Here is a 17,017-nt window from a genome sequence, read left to right on the forward strand (position 1 = left end):
AATGATTTCCATGGTGGATTCTGTCTCATTATGGCAGATGGAATGGGAAACAAGCTGCTTTCTGGGTAAGAATCATCTCCCTCACCCTGTCTGTCTTCGAGTTGCTATGCCATCTCTAGTTCAAACCCAACTATTTTTGATGTGGGATGGTAAGCTGTAGAGCAAATAACCACACCTGGAGATCCTCGGTGTGGTTGTAATGGGATTAATAAGATAAATATAAGCTGATGAACTGTGGTATCGCTTGTGGGGTCTATTCCATGGTTGTGATGTTTATCCACTACAATGCCGCATTGTTTATTTTGGCATGTCTCTTTAAGACCACTTCCTGAGTGGAATTAGAAGCTAATTGCCTAGCCATTTTTTGGCAATCTGTCATTTGGCAGGTGCTTGAAATCTCCAGCTTGTGGAGAGACCTGATTATCAAGGTCAGACAACCCAGTGGGAACTAACTTCCATTTTGAATTCATTTGATACTTTCGTCTGTGGCTTATGGGTGTGCGAAGCAAAAATGTTATACACTTAAATAAATAAATGCATACATACATAAAATTCAACTGACGCCTAACGTATATTTTCCTTACAATGAGAAAGAAAAAGGTTAAAAAATAATGAACATCATAAAATGTTTTTTGCTGGCCAACGATTTTGAAGGGCCTGAATTTTGCAAACATGAATCATTTCGTTCTAAATTTCCAAGAATGACCAATGTGTTTTTCCTTAAAAAAAAATGTCATTTGAACATTTCTGATACGGGAAGAACGCAGCCCATGTTGTCTGGTTGTAATGAGTGTTTAGAATAACATTTCCTGAATTTATACACTGCTAAACAGCACGGTAGTTAAAGGGTTATTGACAATGTTTTAGAATTTTTTCAAGAAGGTGCAATTGTTGCAGTGCTGAGTTGGGAGAGAAGCAGTGCTGCATGTTTACATTGAAGGCCTCCTGCTGGGGGAGGCTGCCTGTCTTGTGCTGTGTTCCGGTGCGGGTTTCCCCCAGTATCTATGCTGCAGGAGCGGTAGCAACAGCAGCTTTTATCAGCCTGGTTACCATGGGAAATGGGCCTTTGCAGATTACCAGTACAGCCGACAACTTCACAGGAGTGCCGAACTCCCGCTGCACTCTGTTCAATTCCGTTTCGGAGGATTATAGATGTGTGAGTATAATGTTGTTGATCAGAGTCTGGAAGCAAGGCCTGGCCCATGCAGCCAACTCCAAAATAAAAATGATTAATTAAATGCGTTTCTCGGTTTATCCTAATGTGCGGTTTTTTGACAGTTCTGTATTGTCCCAGGTGTAAATATTACTGCATTTTGTGCTGCTAAATAAATTTGTTATAATTTAAAGTATTAAAAATGTGCAGCTTCTATAAAAACAGCTCTACTCCAATTTTCCTCAGATCATAATTCTGCCACCAGCCTGTGTTCAAATGTTAATTCGGGTGCTTCAAGTAGCAGTAGCAAGATTGGTAGTGGAATTGCACAATTAATGATTCTGCATTCATTCAATGAGACTTTTTTTGTTAGTGACTGTATTTTTTTATGTCCTAACATTTTCTCCACTAACAATAGTTAATTAGAGACGTGTGAAGTTCTGCTTTGGTAGTTTTTATTTAAAAAAAATGCTGTGTCCCCTTTATTTGTCACATAATCTGACAGCATCCTGAGAATACTGATGTAATAGACTTCACAGATGCGGTGATCTTTCTGTTGGGGGGGGCCAACTGATTTATAGCACTACAAAGTCAGTGAGAAATATTTTTCGTTAATCATGTATATACCTTTTGTAGAATACCACTGCAGCCTCAGTAGGTAAATGCATTGCCTGCTGCAGTATTGTACCACGCTAGTCAAGAAAGTCCATGGTTCACTAAAAATCTGTGCAGTATTAGCTGAGATCAGCTGGGAGTCTTGCTTCTGGAAGAACATAAGAAATAGGAGCAGGAGTAGGCCATTCAGCCCCTCAAGCCTGCCCCGCCATTCAATAAGATCATGGCTGATCTGTCCCAGTCCTCAACTTCTCTTTCGGGCCTGCTCTGCCTAACCCTCGACTCCCCGAGATTTCAAAAATCTGTCTACTTCCTCCTTAAATACATTTAGTGACCTAGCCTCCACAACTCTCTGAGGCAGAGAATTCCAGAGATTCCCTGCCCTCGGAGAGAAGAAATTCCTTCGCATCTCAGTTTTAAATGTGTGCCCCTTTATTCTGTAATTATGTCCCCTAAGTTTGAGATGCACCCACTAGTAGAAACATCTTCTCAACATCTACCCTGTCAAGTTCCCTTAAAATCTTATATGTTTCAATAAGATCACCTCTCATTCTTCTAAACTCCAATGAATAAAGGCCTAATCTGTTTGGCCGCTCTTGATGAGACAGCCCCTTCATTCCAGGAATCAGCCTGGTGAACCTTTTCTGAACTGCCTCCAATGCTAGTATATCCTTCTTTAAATACGGGGACCAAATCTGTACGCAGTACTCCAGGTGTGGCCTCACCAGCACCCTGTACAGTTGTAACAGGACTTCCCTATTTTTAAACTCTAACCCCCTCGCAATAAAGGAAGGAAAGCATGGGTCCTCACTTCTGATTATGACTTTCCAGCAATATTATTGAAAAGCAATCAAAGTCATAAATGGCACCCAATGTGACTGTGGCAAAGGCAATCTTTCCCTTCTCAGCCTGTCTGCAGCATTTGATACAGTTGACCACATCATCCTCCTCCAAAGTCTCTCCACTGTCGTTCAGCTGGGTGGGACTGCTCTCACCTGATTCCATTCTTACTGATCTAATTGTAGCCAGAGAATCACTTGCAATGGCTTCTCTTCCTGCTCCTGCACCGTTACCCTGGTGTCCCCCAAGGATTTATATTGGTCCCCTCCTATTTCTTGTCTAAGTGCCGTCCCTCCAGCTATATCATCCGAAAGCACAGCCTTAGTTTTCGCATGTATGCCGACGACACTCTGCTCTACCTCACTACCACTTCTCTCGACGACTGCACTGTTGCTAAATTATCAGACTGCTTATCCAGTACATGAGCAGAAATTTCCTCCAGTATTGGGAAGACTGAAGCCATTGTTTTCGGTCTCTGCTCCAAACTCAGTTCCTTAGCTGTCGACTTCATTCCTCTCCCTGGCAACTGTCTGAAATTAAGCCAGTCTATTGGCAACCTTGGTGTCATATTTGATCCAAGATGAGCTTCCAAGTTCTTATTTATGCCATCGCTAAGGCCGCCTATTTCCACCTCCATAACACCACCCGATTTCGCTCCGTCTCCGTTCATCTGCTGCTGAAACCCTCATTCATGCCTTTGTTACCTCTATACTTGACTATTCCAACACACTCCTGGCTGGTCTCCCACATTCTACTCTCTGTAAACTCGAGGTCATCCAAAACTCTGCTTCCTGTGTCTTAACTCACACCAAGTCCCATACCCCTTTCACCCCTGTGCTTGCTGACCCACATTTGGCTCCAGGTCAAACAGTGTCTTGATTTTAAAATTCTCATCCTTGTTTTCAAATCCTTCCATGGCCTTGCCCCTACCTATCTCTCTGTAATCTCCTCCAGCTCTACAACACTCCAAGGTATCTGTGCCCCTCGCATTTTGGCCTGGATTTTAATTGCTTCACCATTGGTGACCGCATCTTCTGTTGCCTTTGGAATACCCTCCCTACATCACTCTGCTTCTCCGGCTTGCTTTCCTCCTTTTAATAGTCTCCTTAAAACCTACCTCTTTGACCAAGATTATGGTCATCTGACCTAATATCTCCTCTTGTGGTTCGGTATCATACTTTGTTTTATAGAGCTCCTGTAAAGCACCTTGGGTCGTTTTATTACGTTAAAGGCACAATATAAATATAAGTTGTTGTGTTGAAAGTGCATTATAGGTAGACTGTGGTGGGTAAGGTTAGGATTCGATCTGGCTACGATACCCCTGCTGTCAAGCATCCTGCTAACACTCAGCATGGTGAGATAGGAAGAATGGCCACTTGGGGAGATACTGGTGTGCTTCTGGTTCCCATGAAAACTGTAGATCAGCAAGATTGAGGATGGCTTGATTCCAGGGTGCGGATCTACTTGATTTAGACAGGGTGGCGATGGGGTCATGATTTGCCTTAATCTGTCTTTGGAAGGGAAATTTGTCATAGTTCCTGCTCTTGATTGCCCTGGTGTGTGCCATTTTGTCAGTGTGCATGTATGGACAGCTGGTGACCTACAGGAAGTCTTGTGGTGATATCGGTTAGAATAGGAGCTCAGCACCCGGACATGAAAAAATGTTTGGATAATGTCCTGGAGAATCACCACTGCTTGTGGAACCATAAAGCAACAATGAGCCACTGTTTTTCAAGAAAGGAAATTTGAGGGGAGAAAATTGGCTGATGAAAACCCCCTTATATTCAAAATTGATATTGTCAGTTAACTTATTGCCAATTAATTGAAGATCCCTTTACTGAAATAAACCACATGGATTCAGGGTAATTTTTGGGATGGCAGGATGTAACTAGCATAGTGCTGCAAGGGTCAGGACCTGGGCCTCAGCTTTTTACAATCTACATCAATGAGGGGATCAAGACGAAGGGATCAAGAGAAATATATCCAACTTTATTGATAATACAAAGTTAGGTGGGAAAGTAAGCTGTAAGGAGGACGAACACTGCAAAGGGATTGGGCAAGAAACTGGCAGATGGAGTATAATGGGGCGGCGCAGTGGTTAGCACTGCAGTCTCACAGCTCCAGGGACCCGGGTTTGATTCTGGGCACTGCCTGTGTGGAGTTTGCAAGTTCTCCCTGTGACCGCGTGGGTTTCCTCCGGGTGCTCCGGTTTCCTCCCACAAGCCAAAAGACTTGCAGATTGGTAGGTAAATTGGCCATTATAAAAATTGTCACTAGTATAGGTAGGTGGTAGGGAAATATAGGGACAGGTGGGGATGTTTGGTAGGAATATGGGATTAGTGTAGGATTAGTATAAATGGGTGGTTGATGGTCGGCACAGACTCGGTGGGCCGAAGGGCCTGTTTCAGTGCTGTATCTCTAATCTAATCTAATCCAGCAGGCCGATGTAGTAATGAAGATATTTAATATTTTGAATTTGTGAGTGCAGACTTCCAGGAAAGTAATTAAAATGTATATATGCTGTCATGAATTGAGAGAGAAAATAATTAATTGATGCAATGAGAAGGAAGAAACACTGTTTCAAAACAGTACATGTTAAGCAAAACATTGGAAAAGGTTAAAATTACTATACAATTGAGTTAACCACCTCAGTATAATTTGACTTATTGCTGATTTTCCACACCCTTGTGCAGGTACTATTTCTTGCTCACCTGCATGTCTTTTTAGTTTCTCTCCCACCTTTTCTCATGCCCTCTCCAAGCTCATCTTGTCCATGAGGCCTACTTGCTGCTCCCTGAACTGTTGAGCACCAACTTCTTGCCCCATGCTAGTGAACATTGTAAATGGTTCTCTCTCCTCGGGTTCTTTTTGTCGTCCTCCCTTTCAAAAAACTCCATCCTCACTCACCCCTCAATGATCCCACCCATGACCGTTCAAATTACAGTCCCATCTCCAACTTCTATTTTTCTCTCCGAGCTCCCTGAGTTGGGAATTTTGACTTGCTGGGAGTGGTGGGGTTTCCAAGAGCGTGAGGGAAACCCGGAGTCTGGGTTTCCCTACATGCTATTGAGTTTTAACTCCACAGTGTGTTAATTTTGTCTCTGCCCAGAAGTCAGCCTAATTGATAGGCTGGGCTTCCAGTCAGCTGGGAGTGCTCTGAAGAAGGCCGCATGACCAGGTTGGTCTGATCCTGTGAAGGTGGGGTTATTGTTCCTGGGATGTGGTTCAATCTGTGACCCCCAAGCGGCGCCTGATTGGGGCAGGGCAGGGTTTGTTTGGTGGGGGAGGTTGGAGGAAGCACTCCTGCTCTTCCTGGCCCACAAACAGAGCTGGAAAGGCACTTGACTTCTCCCCGACGCTGTCCTCGTCTCACTGCGGCTGTTGAGTTTCCCAAAGCTGAGGAAACCCAGCCGGCCATAGCCACAGTTACATCTGAGGCTTCCGGCCTCATTAACATTTCAAATGCGAACCCACCTCCTGGGAGTAGGTTGGCTGTCTGCTCTTGCGCAGTCTCAATAAAACCTCAATCGGCAGCTTGGAACCATCTTCCTGATGCACTCTAAACTTTGCTTATTTAAACCACTACCCCCCCCCCCCCCCCCCCCCCCCACTCCATCCCATCCGCTCACCCATGTTAAAACTCCCCCTGTTGTCTCCTTCTAAATCTATGCTTCTCTTTCCTACAGCTCCATGTTTGAAACCCTCCAATCAGGTTTTCACCCCTGCTAGAGCACTGAAATAGCCCGGATCAAAGTCACAAATAATGTCCTTTGTGCCTGAGAGCATGGTGCATTATCTGATCTCAGCCTCTCACACAGTCAACCATACCATTTTCCTCTAATGGCTCTCCTCTGTTGTCGAGGTGAATGGGACTACAATCATAGCTCGAAAATCTCTACAGCAATGGCTTCTCTTCCGACACAATTACTTCTGGAATCCCTCAAGAATCTATCCTTGTCTCCCTCCCCCTCCTGCCCAACCCAGCATCCTCACCTACATGATGTTCCTTGGTGAGATCATCCAAAGACATGGGGTCAACTTCCACATGTACACTGACAACACAGATCTACCTCCCCACCACCTTCTGCGACCTTCCCACTGCCTTTGCTATTAGACTGCGTGGCTTTGAGCTGCAGTTTCCTTCAGTTAAAGTCAATACCAGGGTCCTTGGCCTGGACTTTGCGGTCAATGGCGGCACTCACCTCTGACACTGAATAAATCTATAGACGAGCCTATCATGATCCCCATGGCTGCGGTGCGGCCCAGCAACGCTGTGTAGCGCAGGCGAAAATGGCAGGCAGTTGTAAACATTTTTATAAAGTACGTTAATTTTGATCGGATAAATCATTTTGTAGAGTCATAACAGCACAGAAGGAGGCCATTCGAGTCCATGCCGGCTCTCTGTAGAGCAATCCAATTAGTCCCATTCCCCCACTTGATCCCTGCAAGTTTATTTCCCTCAAGTGCCCATCCAATTTCTTTTTGAAATCATTGATTGTCTCTGTTTCCACCACCCTTGTAGGCAGCAAATTCCAGATCATTGGCATCGGTGCATAAGAAAATTCTTCCTCACATTCCCCCAGCATCTTTTGCCCAAAACCTTAAATCTGTGTCCTTGATCCTTGTACCTTCCCGCTAATTGGAGCAGCTTTTCTTTGCCTATCTAATCTAAACCTGTTCAAATCTTGTGCACTTTTATCATATCTCCTCTCAGTCTTCTTTGCTCCAAGGAGAACAACCCCAGCTTTTAATCTAACCCTGTAGCTAAAATCCACCATTCCTGGAACCATTCTGGTAAATCTCCTCTGCACCCTCTCGAGGACCCTCACATCCTTCCTAAAGTGTGGTGACCAGAACTGAACGCAATATTCTAGTTTGGGGCCTAACCAGAGCTTTATAAAGGTTCTGCTTTTGTAATTAATATCCCTAAGAAGCCCAAGATCCTATATGCTTTGTTAACTACTCTCTCAACATGTCCTGCCACCTTCAAAGAAGTATGCACATGAACTGCCAGGTTCTTCTGTTCCTGCACACTCTTTTTAAAACAGTGCCATTAAGTCTATATGACCTCTCCCTATCCCTTCTGCCAAAATGCATCACCTCACACTTCTCTGTACTAAATTCCACCTGCCACTTGTCTGCCCATTCTGCTAGCCCGTTGTAGTTGACTGGCATCATCTTCACTATCTGCCGTTCCTCCAAGTTTGATGATTTTGGTAAATTTTGAAATTTTACTCTGCATTCCTATATCCAAGTCATTTACATATATCAAAAAACACTCTGGTCCAACACTGACCCTTGGGAAACACTGCTGTCTACCATCCCTGAAAAACAACCATTTACCACAACTCGCTATTCTATGTCCTTAAGCCAATTTTTTTTTAACCAAGCTGTCACTGACCCTCCTATTCCATAAGCCTCAATTTTGTTAACCAGCCTTTTATTTGGTACTTTGTCAAACACTTCCTTAAAATCCTTGCAGATAACATCCATTGCATTCCCTTCATCAGCTTTCTGTTATACTTCATCAAAAATATCAATTTGATTCGTCAAGCACGATCTGCCTTTTACAAATCGGTGTCCACTGTCCTTAATTAACTCAAACTGCTCCAAGTGCCTGTTGACTTTTTTTTCCTTGGTTATTGTTTCTAAAAGCTTACCCACCAGTGATGTTAAGCTGACTGGTCTGTAGTTACTAAAAATGTTCTTGCACCCTTTCTTGAATAAGGGTGTCACATTTGCCACTTGCCAATCCTCTGGCACCTCCCTATAGCTAGGGAAGATTATGGCAAGCGCTTCTGCTATCTCCATTCCCATTTCCTTTAGCAACCCGGGATGCAAGCCATCTGGACCAGGCGAACTAACCATTCTAAGCACAGCCAGCCTTTCTAGTACATCTTTTCTTTCAATTTTCACCCCATCCATTACCTCTACCATCTCCCCTTCTACTTATATTTTGTTAGCATCCTCTTCCTTAGTAAACACCGATACAAATTATTAATTAAGTATTCTAGCTTTGCCCTGCACCTCTAGGCATGTGTTACCCTCTTTGTCCCTAATAGGCCCCACCCCACCTCTTATAACCCACTTACCATCTACATGCCAATAAACCATTTTTGGGTTCCCTTTTATATTAACTGCCATTCTATTCTCATATTCTCTCTTTGCCAGTCTTATTTTCCTCTTCAGTTCCCTTCTCAACTTATTGTATTTGGCCTGGTTCTCATTTGAAGAATTCACCTGACATGCAGCATACACCCTCCTTTTTTTGTTTCATCATATTCTCTATCTCCCTCGTCATCCAAGGAGCCCTGAATTTGATTCCCTTTCCCTTCGCCCTTGTTGGAATGTACCTAGCCTGTACCTGAAACATATCTTCCTTAAAGATCACCCATTGTTGTGCTACAGTTTTTCCTGTTAATCTTTGGTTCCATTTTACCCTGGCTAGATCCTCTCTCAATCTATTAACGTTAGCCCTCCTCCAATTTAGAAGTTCTACTTTAGATTGTTAGTTGCTCTTCTCCATTACTAATCTAAACCTTATGATATGATCATCACTCTTGCCCAAGTGTTGCCCCACAGACACTTAGTCCACTTGACCCACCACATTTCCCAGCACCAGATCCGGCAATGCTTCCTTCCTAGTTGGACCAAGAACGTACCAGTCAATGAAATTCTCCTGAATACACTTCGGAAATTCCTCCCAGTCCTTACCCTTTATTCTACCATTATCCCAATTGATATTTGGTAAAGTCCCCCAATATTACCACTCTAGTTTTTCCACATCTCTGTGATTTGCTCCTCAAGCTCTCTATCACTATTTGAAGGCATATAGAATACCCCCAGTAGCGTGATCATCCCCTTTTTGCTTCTCAACTCTAACCAAATGGATTCTGTCTTTGCCCCCCAAGGACTCTTTTCAACACTACAATATCTTTCCTAATCAAATTAATTAAAAAGTGATATTTTAAAAAGCCCGATAAAAAGGTTTCATGTTTTTAAAAAAAAATCCATTTTAGCTTTTAAAAGATCCTTTCTGGTGTGGGCCTCCTCATTAAGTATTTGTGAATCGAGAGGAAGACCCCTTATGCCCGGAAATTCAGGTTTAAAAAGTTAATGTATCATTAATTTGTAATTAGTGGGCAATTAGCTCAAATTCATGCTAGTTCCATACTTGCCGTTTGAATTAGCGAACACTTATGTTTGTTGGCCTACTGCAACCTTTGGATTTGCGTGCTATAGTGCAAAGCCTCTCCAACATTCAGTACTGGTAAACACTAAATCATTGCTGTTACTAACATTGCAAAATCCAGTTGATTGTCTTTGCTCCCGACACAAACTCTGTACCCTTGTCACTGATAATGTCTGTTCCCTGACCAATGCCTCTCGTTGAATCAGCCTATAGCAACCCTCATGTCCAATTCAACCCCAAGCTTAACTTCCAATTCTATCACAAAGACCACGACTTCCACTTATATATGAACATACAGAAATGTTGGACAGGAAAAGACCATCTGGCCCCATAAACTCGTGGTGCCTTGTGCATCACTTTTAAGACACTCTATGCACCAGGAGCTTGGCAATCTCCCGGGAGAGGTGAAAAACCAGTTAAAAGCCCAATTAGGGAAAATAAAGGGGAAATTCTCCTATCTCCTAAGGAGACCATGTTGACTGTGACATGTGAGTTGGCACTTGCATAGAAACATAGAAAATAGGAGCAGGAGTAGGCCATTCGGTCCTTCGAACCTGTTCCATCATTCATGATGATCATGGCTGATCATCCAACTCAGTAGCCTGTTCAGGCTTTCGCCCCATACCCAAGAGCTATGTCTAACTCCTTCTTGAAAGCATACAATGTTTTGGCCTCAACTGCTTTCTGTGGTAGCGAATTCCACAGGCTCACCACTCTCTGGGTGAAGAAATTTCTCCTCATCTCAGTCCTGAAAGGTTTACCCCATATCCTTAGACTATGACCCCTGGTTCTGGACTCCCCCAGCATCGGGAATATCCTTCCTGCATCTACCCTGTCAAGTCCTGTTAGAATTTTATAGGTTTCTTATAGGTTACCTCTTGTAGAACATGATCTCAGCTCCTGCTCGGAACTGCTCCAGCCCTCTTGAAGGTATACAGTGCATGAACTGACAACTTGTTCCATAGGTACACTATTCTTTGGGAAAAGAAGAATCACCTAACCTATTTCTGCCCTTGCATAACTTTGAAATATGATCCCTGGTCCTTCCCAATCTAATTGAAATGACTTGCCAAATGGAACTCAATCATTTTTATAGACTTCAATCAAATTGCCCTTGAGGCTATGCTTCTCTGAAGTATATAGACCCAGCTTTTTAAGCTTATCTGTGTAGCTAAGTTATTTCTAAACTGGGATGATATCTTGTGTCCTTCTCTGAATCTTTTTAAAGCCTTAATTTTCACCCACGTGAGAGGCCCAGAACTGGATCCAGTATTCTAAATGACGTCTAACCCACATTGTACAAGGACAAATTGTTACGTTTTGTCTTATATTGAACAGCAATGTTCCCTCTAATCTGCATGGCACGACCCAAAAGTTGCCGTGCATAAATCGACCCCTTTAGGTTACCACGCGTGTGCAGCCACTCAAAAAAATTTAAAGGGGATGTGCATTTTAATTAAATCACCCACACACTCCAAAAAAAAAAGTAGAGGGAATGTTGTTGAACAGCCCTGCAAATGTACTGCAGTTTCCTATTTGCTTTAAGTAAAGGTTTATGGCTTTGGTGGTTAACCTTTGGAGAGTTATAAACGACAATACCAAGATCATCATCTTTCATGAGAGGCTTTACTTCTATTCCCTGTAAGACATATACATATCTGTCATTATTCTGCCCATATCTATGTTAAGTAGCAAATGCCAAACATAGGCCTATTTCCCTCGAATATTGCAATATGCTTTCAATAGTTTAGTCTCTACAGTCCTCACACTTGCACATATCTTGGTATCACTTGCAAACTTGCAAATTATTCCCCAACACCTATATCTGAGTTATTAATAAAGATAGTAAAAAGCAAAGACCCTAATACTGATGCCTGTGGGGCACTACTAGTAATCAGTCTCTGAGCCGATCTAGAACCACTGAAAACTTTCTGGCCACGGGTATGCAGCTAATTCTTAAATCACTATAGCAGCTTCCAGCAAATTCTTGTAAAGATTGCTATTGTGAAGTACCTTATTAAAAGCTTTATGAAAGTCCTGGTAGACACCTCCATAACATGGTCCAGCTCCACACCTATGTCAGCTCATTTGCTGAAATTTTATTTTATGCCTCTGTTATCTCCATACTTGACTATTCCAATTCTCTCCTGGCTAGCATCCCATCTTCCACACTAAAATAAAAGCAAAATACTGCGGATGCTGGAAATCTGAAATAAAAACAAGAAATGCTGGAACCACTCAGCAGGTCTGGCAGCATCTGTGGAAAGAGAAGCAGAGTTAACGTTTCGGGTCAGTGACCCTTCATCGGAACTGACAAATATTAGAAAAGTCACAGGTTATGAGCAAGTGAGGTGGGGGTGGGGCAAGAGATAACAAAGGAGGTCTAGATTGGACCAGGCCACATAGCTGACCAAAAGGTCACAGAGCAAAGGCAAACAATATGTTAATGGTGTGTTGAAAGACAAAGCATTAGTACAGATTAGGTGTAAATACACTGAATATTGAACAGCAGCAAGTCCAAACCTGAAAAAAAAAGTGGGCGAGTGCTAGTCACATCGCTAAGATTTCTGACACGGCAGAAGGGGAGGAACTGGGTGGCATAGCAAGTTAGATGCTTGCTTTTAACAGGACTTCTGTGACCTATGTTCAAATCTAGCCCAGATTCAAGTCTTTTGGAGTTGATGGGGAATGAAGCTGTATGCATCATTTGGGCTGGTGTCCATTTCCATCCTCTCTTTAAAATTACCTGTGCCTTGCTCCCATTGTGTTCATACTACTTCACCCTCTCAGTATCTCCTTCCTATGGCTCCCTTACTTTCATCACTACTTCACTACTTCCACCTTGAACTACCTATGCATCGTCTGTATTCTCTACTGCTCCTGGCTCCACTCTCATTCACTGCATCCTTACTCCCATCACTAACCCTCCACAAGGGCAGGCAGCAAGAGACCAGAAGCTCATCACTCTTATTTCCCGCCTCTCCTACCCGCCCTTTCTATTTGTTTCCCTGAGAGGCCTTGACTGCTTTCAAAATTCAGTTTTCTTGTTTGAGGATAGATACTTTCCGCCTCTGTCTCTGAATATGGAGTTTGGAATTTAAAATGGAAAGGTTGATACAACAGCAAGTAATGTTTCATTGACAGGAAGTACATGTAGACATAAGGGAGTGAAGTTGGTCTTCAGTGGTAGCACGAAACGGGTGATAGTGAATTGCAACTCATTTTACTCCCTGCCTAATTATCCTTTCCACAGTAGACCAACGTTACTCCCCTGATTTTTTAAAATGTTAAGATTGTATGTGAATTTAATTTTGATACTTAGAAAACAGTAAAAATAAAGAAAAATTAAAATAAATGTTTTACCATTTCTCAGTATATGATGAGACTGATTGCTATCAGCATCTCAGTGAGATATACAAAGGTCAATGTTGAGGAAAACCTGATTTAAAAAAATCCTGTTACCTACAGGTCACTATCATTGCAGTGAAGCGAGCCTCTGCTGCCTTCTCTCTAATTGGATGGTAAGTTTTGTTTTACATTTTTGCTTGCAATTTAACCAAACTGTCTTAGTACTATACTGTGACTATATATTGTATTATTTATGTGTGGATCTATTATTTATATTTCCCATTAATAGCATGTTATTAACAGGTGTTATTTAGCAGGCATTCCCTGATGGATGAACAAGTTTATCTAGTGAGTAGCTTTGCTGTGAAACAAGAAAATTCATTGCTTTCTACTGAGTTAGCTGGTCTCAGTTGGGCACCCTGTGTTATGAATAGGCAAATCTGCTGGGATACCTTCTCTTGATCATTGTCCCTGCTGGAAGCATGCATGTGTGAATGTGGTACAAAGTATTAGGCTTGATGGTCATGCACTTCGGTCTAATGGAACCATGATGTTTACAGCAAAGAAGAAAGTGATTCAACCTATTATATTGAGTTGGCTCTTCGCTAGAGCAATCCAATGCTAAACTAGTGCCTTCTTGCTTCCCCATATTACTCCATTTTTCCCTGGTTTAAATAGTTATCCATTTTTCTCTTAAATGCCTCAACTACATCCTGAGGCAAAATATTACATGCTTCAGTAATGCTCTGCATAAAGAGATTTCTCCGAACCCTTCTCCTCATCATCTGAGTGATTTTTAAATTGATGGTCCTTAGTCACTGATTTCCCAACTAAGACAAATTCTTTTCCTATTCACTCTATCAAAACCCTTCATAGGTTTTTAAAAAAAAATCCACTAAACCTCTTTATCTGATCTTCTCCAGTAGCAATAGCCCTAGTATCTTATCGCATAAACTATATTTTCCCATCCTTGGCATCATCTTGATAAATATAAGTTTTATACCCTATGTAGCTTTATTTAACTGCATATAATCACCCAAAATTGCGAACAATGCTGTTAACTATGGCCTAAACAATGATTTGCATAAGTTTATTGTTGCATCCTCTTGTACTTAATGCCGCTATTTGTAAAAATCTAAAATGCTTTTGAGGTTTTTATGAATTATCTACCTGCACTCACATCTTCAGGGAATTATGTATCTGAAATCTAAGATCTCTGTTCATCCACAACCTTCAATGTCTTTCCGATAAATGTACACTCTCATCCATTGTTCTTTCTCCCAATATGTATTCCTTCATATTTACCCACGTTAATTTGCATTTGCCATCTATCTGCCCATTTTACTAATCTATGTCTTCCTGGAGATTTTTTCATTCCTCCTTACTTTTTGCCTTACCTCCTTGCAAATTTTAAAATTGTGTTTCCTAGATGCAAGTCCAATGACTTTCTCTGTACCAAAAACAAAAGTGGTCCCAAATGGATTGCTGGGATAAACCACATCCAACCATTCTCTGGTCCAAGGGATTTACTCTATAACTGTGTGTGTCTTGTTTTGTCAGGCCTTTTTCTATCTAGATAGCTACATTTATTATACATGCACCTGAATCTTTCATACATACACTCTATCGCTCTACCATCCACTCAATAAACTTAGTGAACCTTTGGGAAGCAATGGATAAATGCATATTTTATTAATGCTTGTGGAGAATGTGTACTAATGATTGTATTGTTTTCATGTAGCTCCTTTATGCTGCTTGTGATTTGGTTGTTCCGAAAGTACAACTCTTTGGCCCAGGTAAGGAAATTATATAACATTTTAAATACTGTGCATTAATTATTAATAATGTGTTCACACAACCACAGTTTTTAAGCACTGAAATATTTTTGGGCTTTTTTCCACCATGACCATTGACTTCTGTGTTGGGTACTCTAGAATGAAAAAAATTACATAGTTGCTGAGGAAGAAAAATATATCTCCACCTCTGGTGGAGTTGTCATATTAATAGAATAGGCATTTAGTTAATTTATTTATCTATTTCATTTTGCCGCCAGTTAGTGTAATGACAAATGTTGATGTGGTACAAATAGTGAAGTTACGCACATATTTGTTTTTATTTGTTTATACTTCACGCAGAATGCCATAGGAATGAAATATAGTTGCTTATTCAAAAGAAAGATGATGTGTGTCGGTTCTGCTCGGATGAAGCCTGTGTAAACCCCATTTGTGTAACGTTATGTTTACCTCAAGCTTTTAATGACTGCAGCAGTGAACTGTTCCATATTTCTTGTTCAAGATTGCATGTACAAAGTGTTACGGCCATGTGGTGACGGGTGTGGGTGGTTCCCACTACGCAACTCCTACCTGACTGTAGCAATTGTTTTTTGTTATGAGGGTTTTAACCCCTTTGTGTTTTATTTGTCAAATAACCAGACAGCGATAGGTTTTCTTTAAACAGAAGATTAATTATTTATTCAGCAATATGCCATAGCCCGAAATTAACGCAAGTGCACCCATTCATGCATTTACTCTCGCTCGCGTGCGCGCGTACACACACACACACACACACGCACGCATGAGCCAGATAGAGAGGAAAAGGGGTAAGTGGTTTGAAGTGAGATAGGGTTTTGGGATTCGTGGTAAACCTGCTGAATTCTCTTGGAGGTCTAATTTAGTTGCAGGCCTGAGGTGTTTATAGATTTCTCTGTTGAAAGTTCAGTTTGAAGACAGTGGCACAATGGTTAGCACTGCAGCCTCACAGCTCCAGCTCCCGGGTTCGATTCTGGGTACTGCCTGTGCGGAGTTTGCAAGTTCTCCCCGTGACCGCGTGGGTTTCCGCCGGGTGCTCCGATTTCCTCCCACAGCCAAAGACTTGCAGGTTGATAGGTAAATTGGCCATTATAAATTGACCCTAGTATAGGTAGGTGGTAGGGGAATTGCGGGGATGTGAGAGGGTAATGGGATTAATGTAGGATTAGTATAAATTGGTGGTTGATGGTCGGCACAGACTCGGTGGGCTGAAGGGCCTGTTTCAGTGCTGTATCTCTAAATAAATAAAAAATAAATAAAGATCACTTCCAATTCTCTGCTGCACAAGTTGAAATGTAGAATTCAGAGCAGGGCGCCTTCCTTCTTGGCTTGTTGGATTTTCTGCTAGCTGTCAACTGGACAAGCTTATCTAACGGATGGTGCATTAAATGATGTATGATTTTCAATGGAAAAATATTGTTCCTTACAAAAATATTCACTTTTTAGTGCAGTTAGTAGGTTGCTATAGTTAGGGTGGTGTTGCTGTAGCAATAAATATTGGTGTGTTTACTGTGAAAAAATTAAACTGCAATATGTTAATTTGGATTACAACTGCTATCACATTTTAAACCTGGAAATCCTTTATTTAAATTAAGCAGTTGAACTTTTTTTTTAATGAGTTGAAACATAAAGACAAGGAAGGTCCCAAACCAATTTGCGTCTAAATAGCTTGCCAGCACTTCCTAACAAGACTCACACATTGAATGATGACCTTTTGATTGAGTTACAGAAGGATACTAAGTACATGTTAGGTTATTATGCCCCAGCAAGTGTTGACTATTTTCAGGAGGAAATGAAAGGAAGCAATGAAGAAGGAAAGAAGAAATGAAGATGGTACTGTGGTGCATTGCCTTTCATTTAAGGTTGCAGTAACATGTTTTGAAATGTTTTATCTCCCTATGGAGAAGAATTTTGGTTGGTGCCTCTCCTGATGGTCTCTCTTGTTCAGATATTGCCTTTTGAAGAATTTGAGGTATTAAGCTAAGTCCTGCCACTTCATGCATATTGGTGAGCCCATCCCACCTGACTGCTGCATAATTTAATTTTTAGCATCCCTTCGTG

General features: G+C 41.7%; 1 protein-coding gene across 3 annotated transcripts in view; it reads left to right on the forward strand.

The window, feature by feature from the left end:
* Window positions 1–764: 764 nt before the first annotated feature.
* Window positions 765–17,017, forward strand: part of si:dkey-100n23.5 — a 293,233-nt gene continuing 276,980 nt past the window's right edge. For 2 of the 3 annotated variants that reach the window (XM_068040642.1, XM_068040643.1), the window contains exons 1-3: window positions 766–1,156; window positions 13,269–13,321; window positions 14,890–14,944. In XM_068040642.1, coding sequence (XP_067896743.1) covers window positions 926–1,156; window positions 13,269–13,321; window positions 14,890–14,944 — 339 coding nt within the window. In that variant the 5' untranslated portion in view covers window positions 766–925. Of the gene's footprint in view, window positions 1,157–13,268; window positions 13,322–14,889; window positions 14,945–17,017 lie in introns of all 3 variants that reach the window. The other variant, XM_068040644.1, reaches the window with a different exon arrangement.

The sequence above is a fragment of the Heterodontus francisci genome, chromosome 10, assembly GCF_036365525.1.
Source record: "Heterodontus francisci isolate sHetFra1 chromosome 10, sHetFra1.hap1, whole genome shotgun sequence".
Classification (NCBI taxonomy): Eukaryota; Metazoa; Chordata; class Chondrichthyes; order Heterodontiformes; family Heterodontidae; genus Heterodontus; species Heterodontus francisci.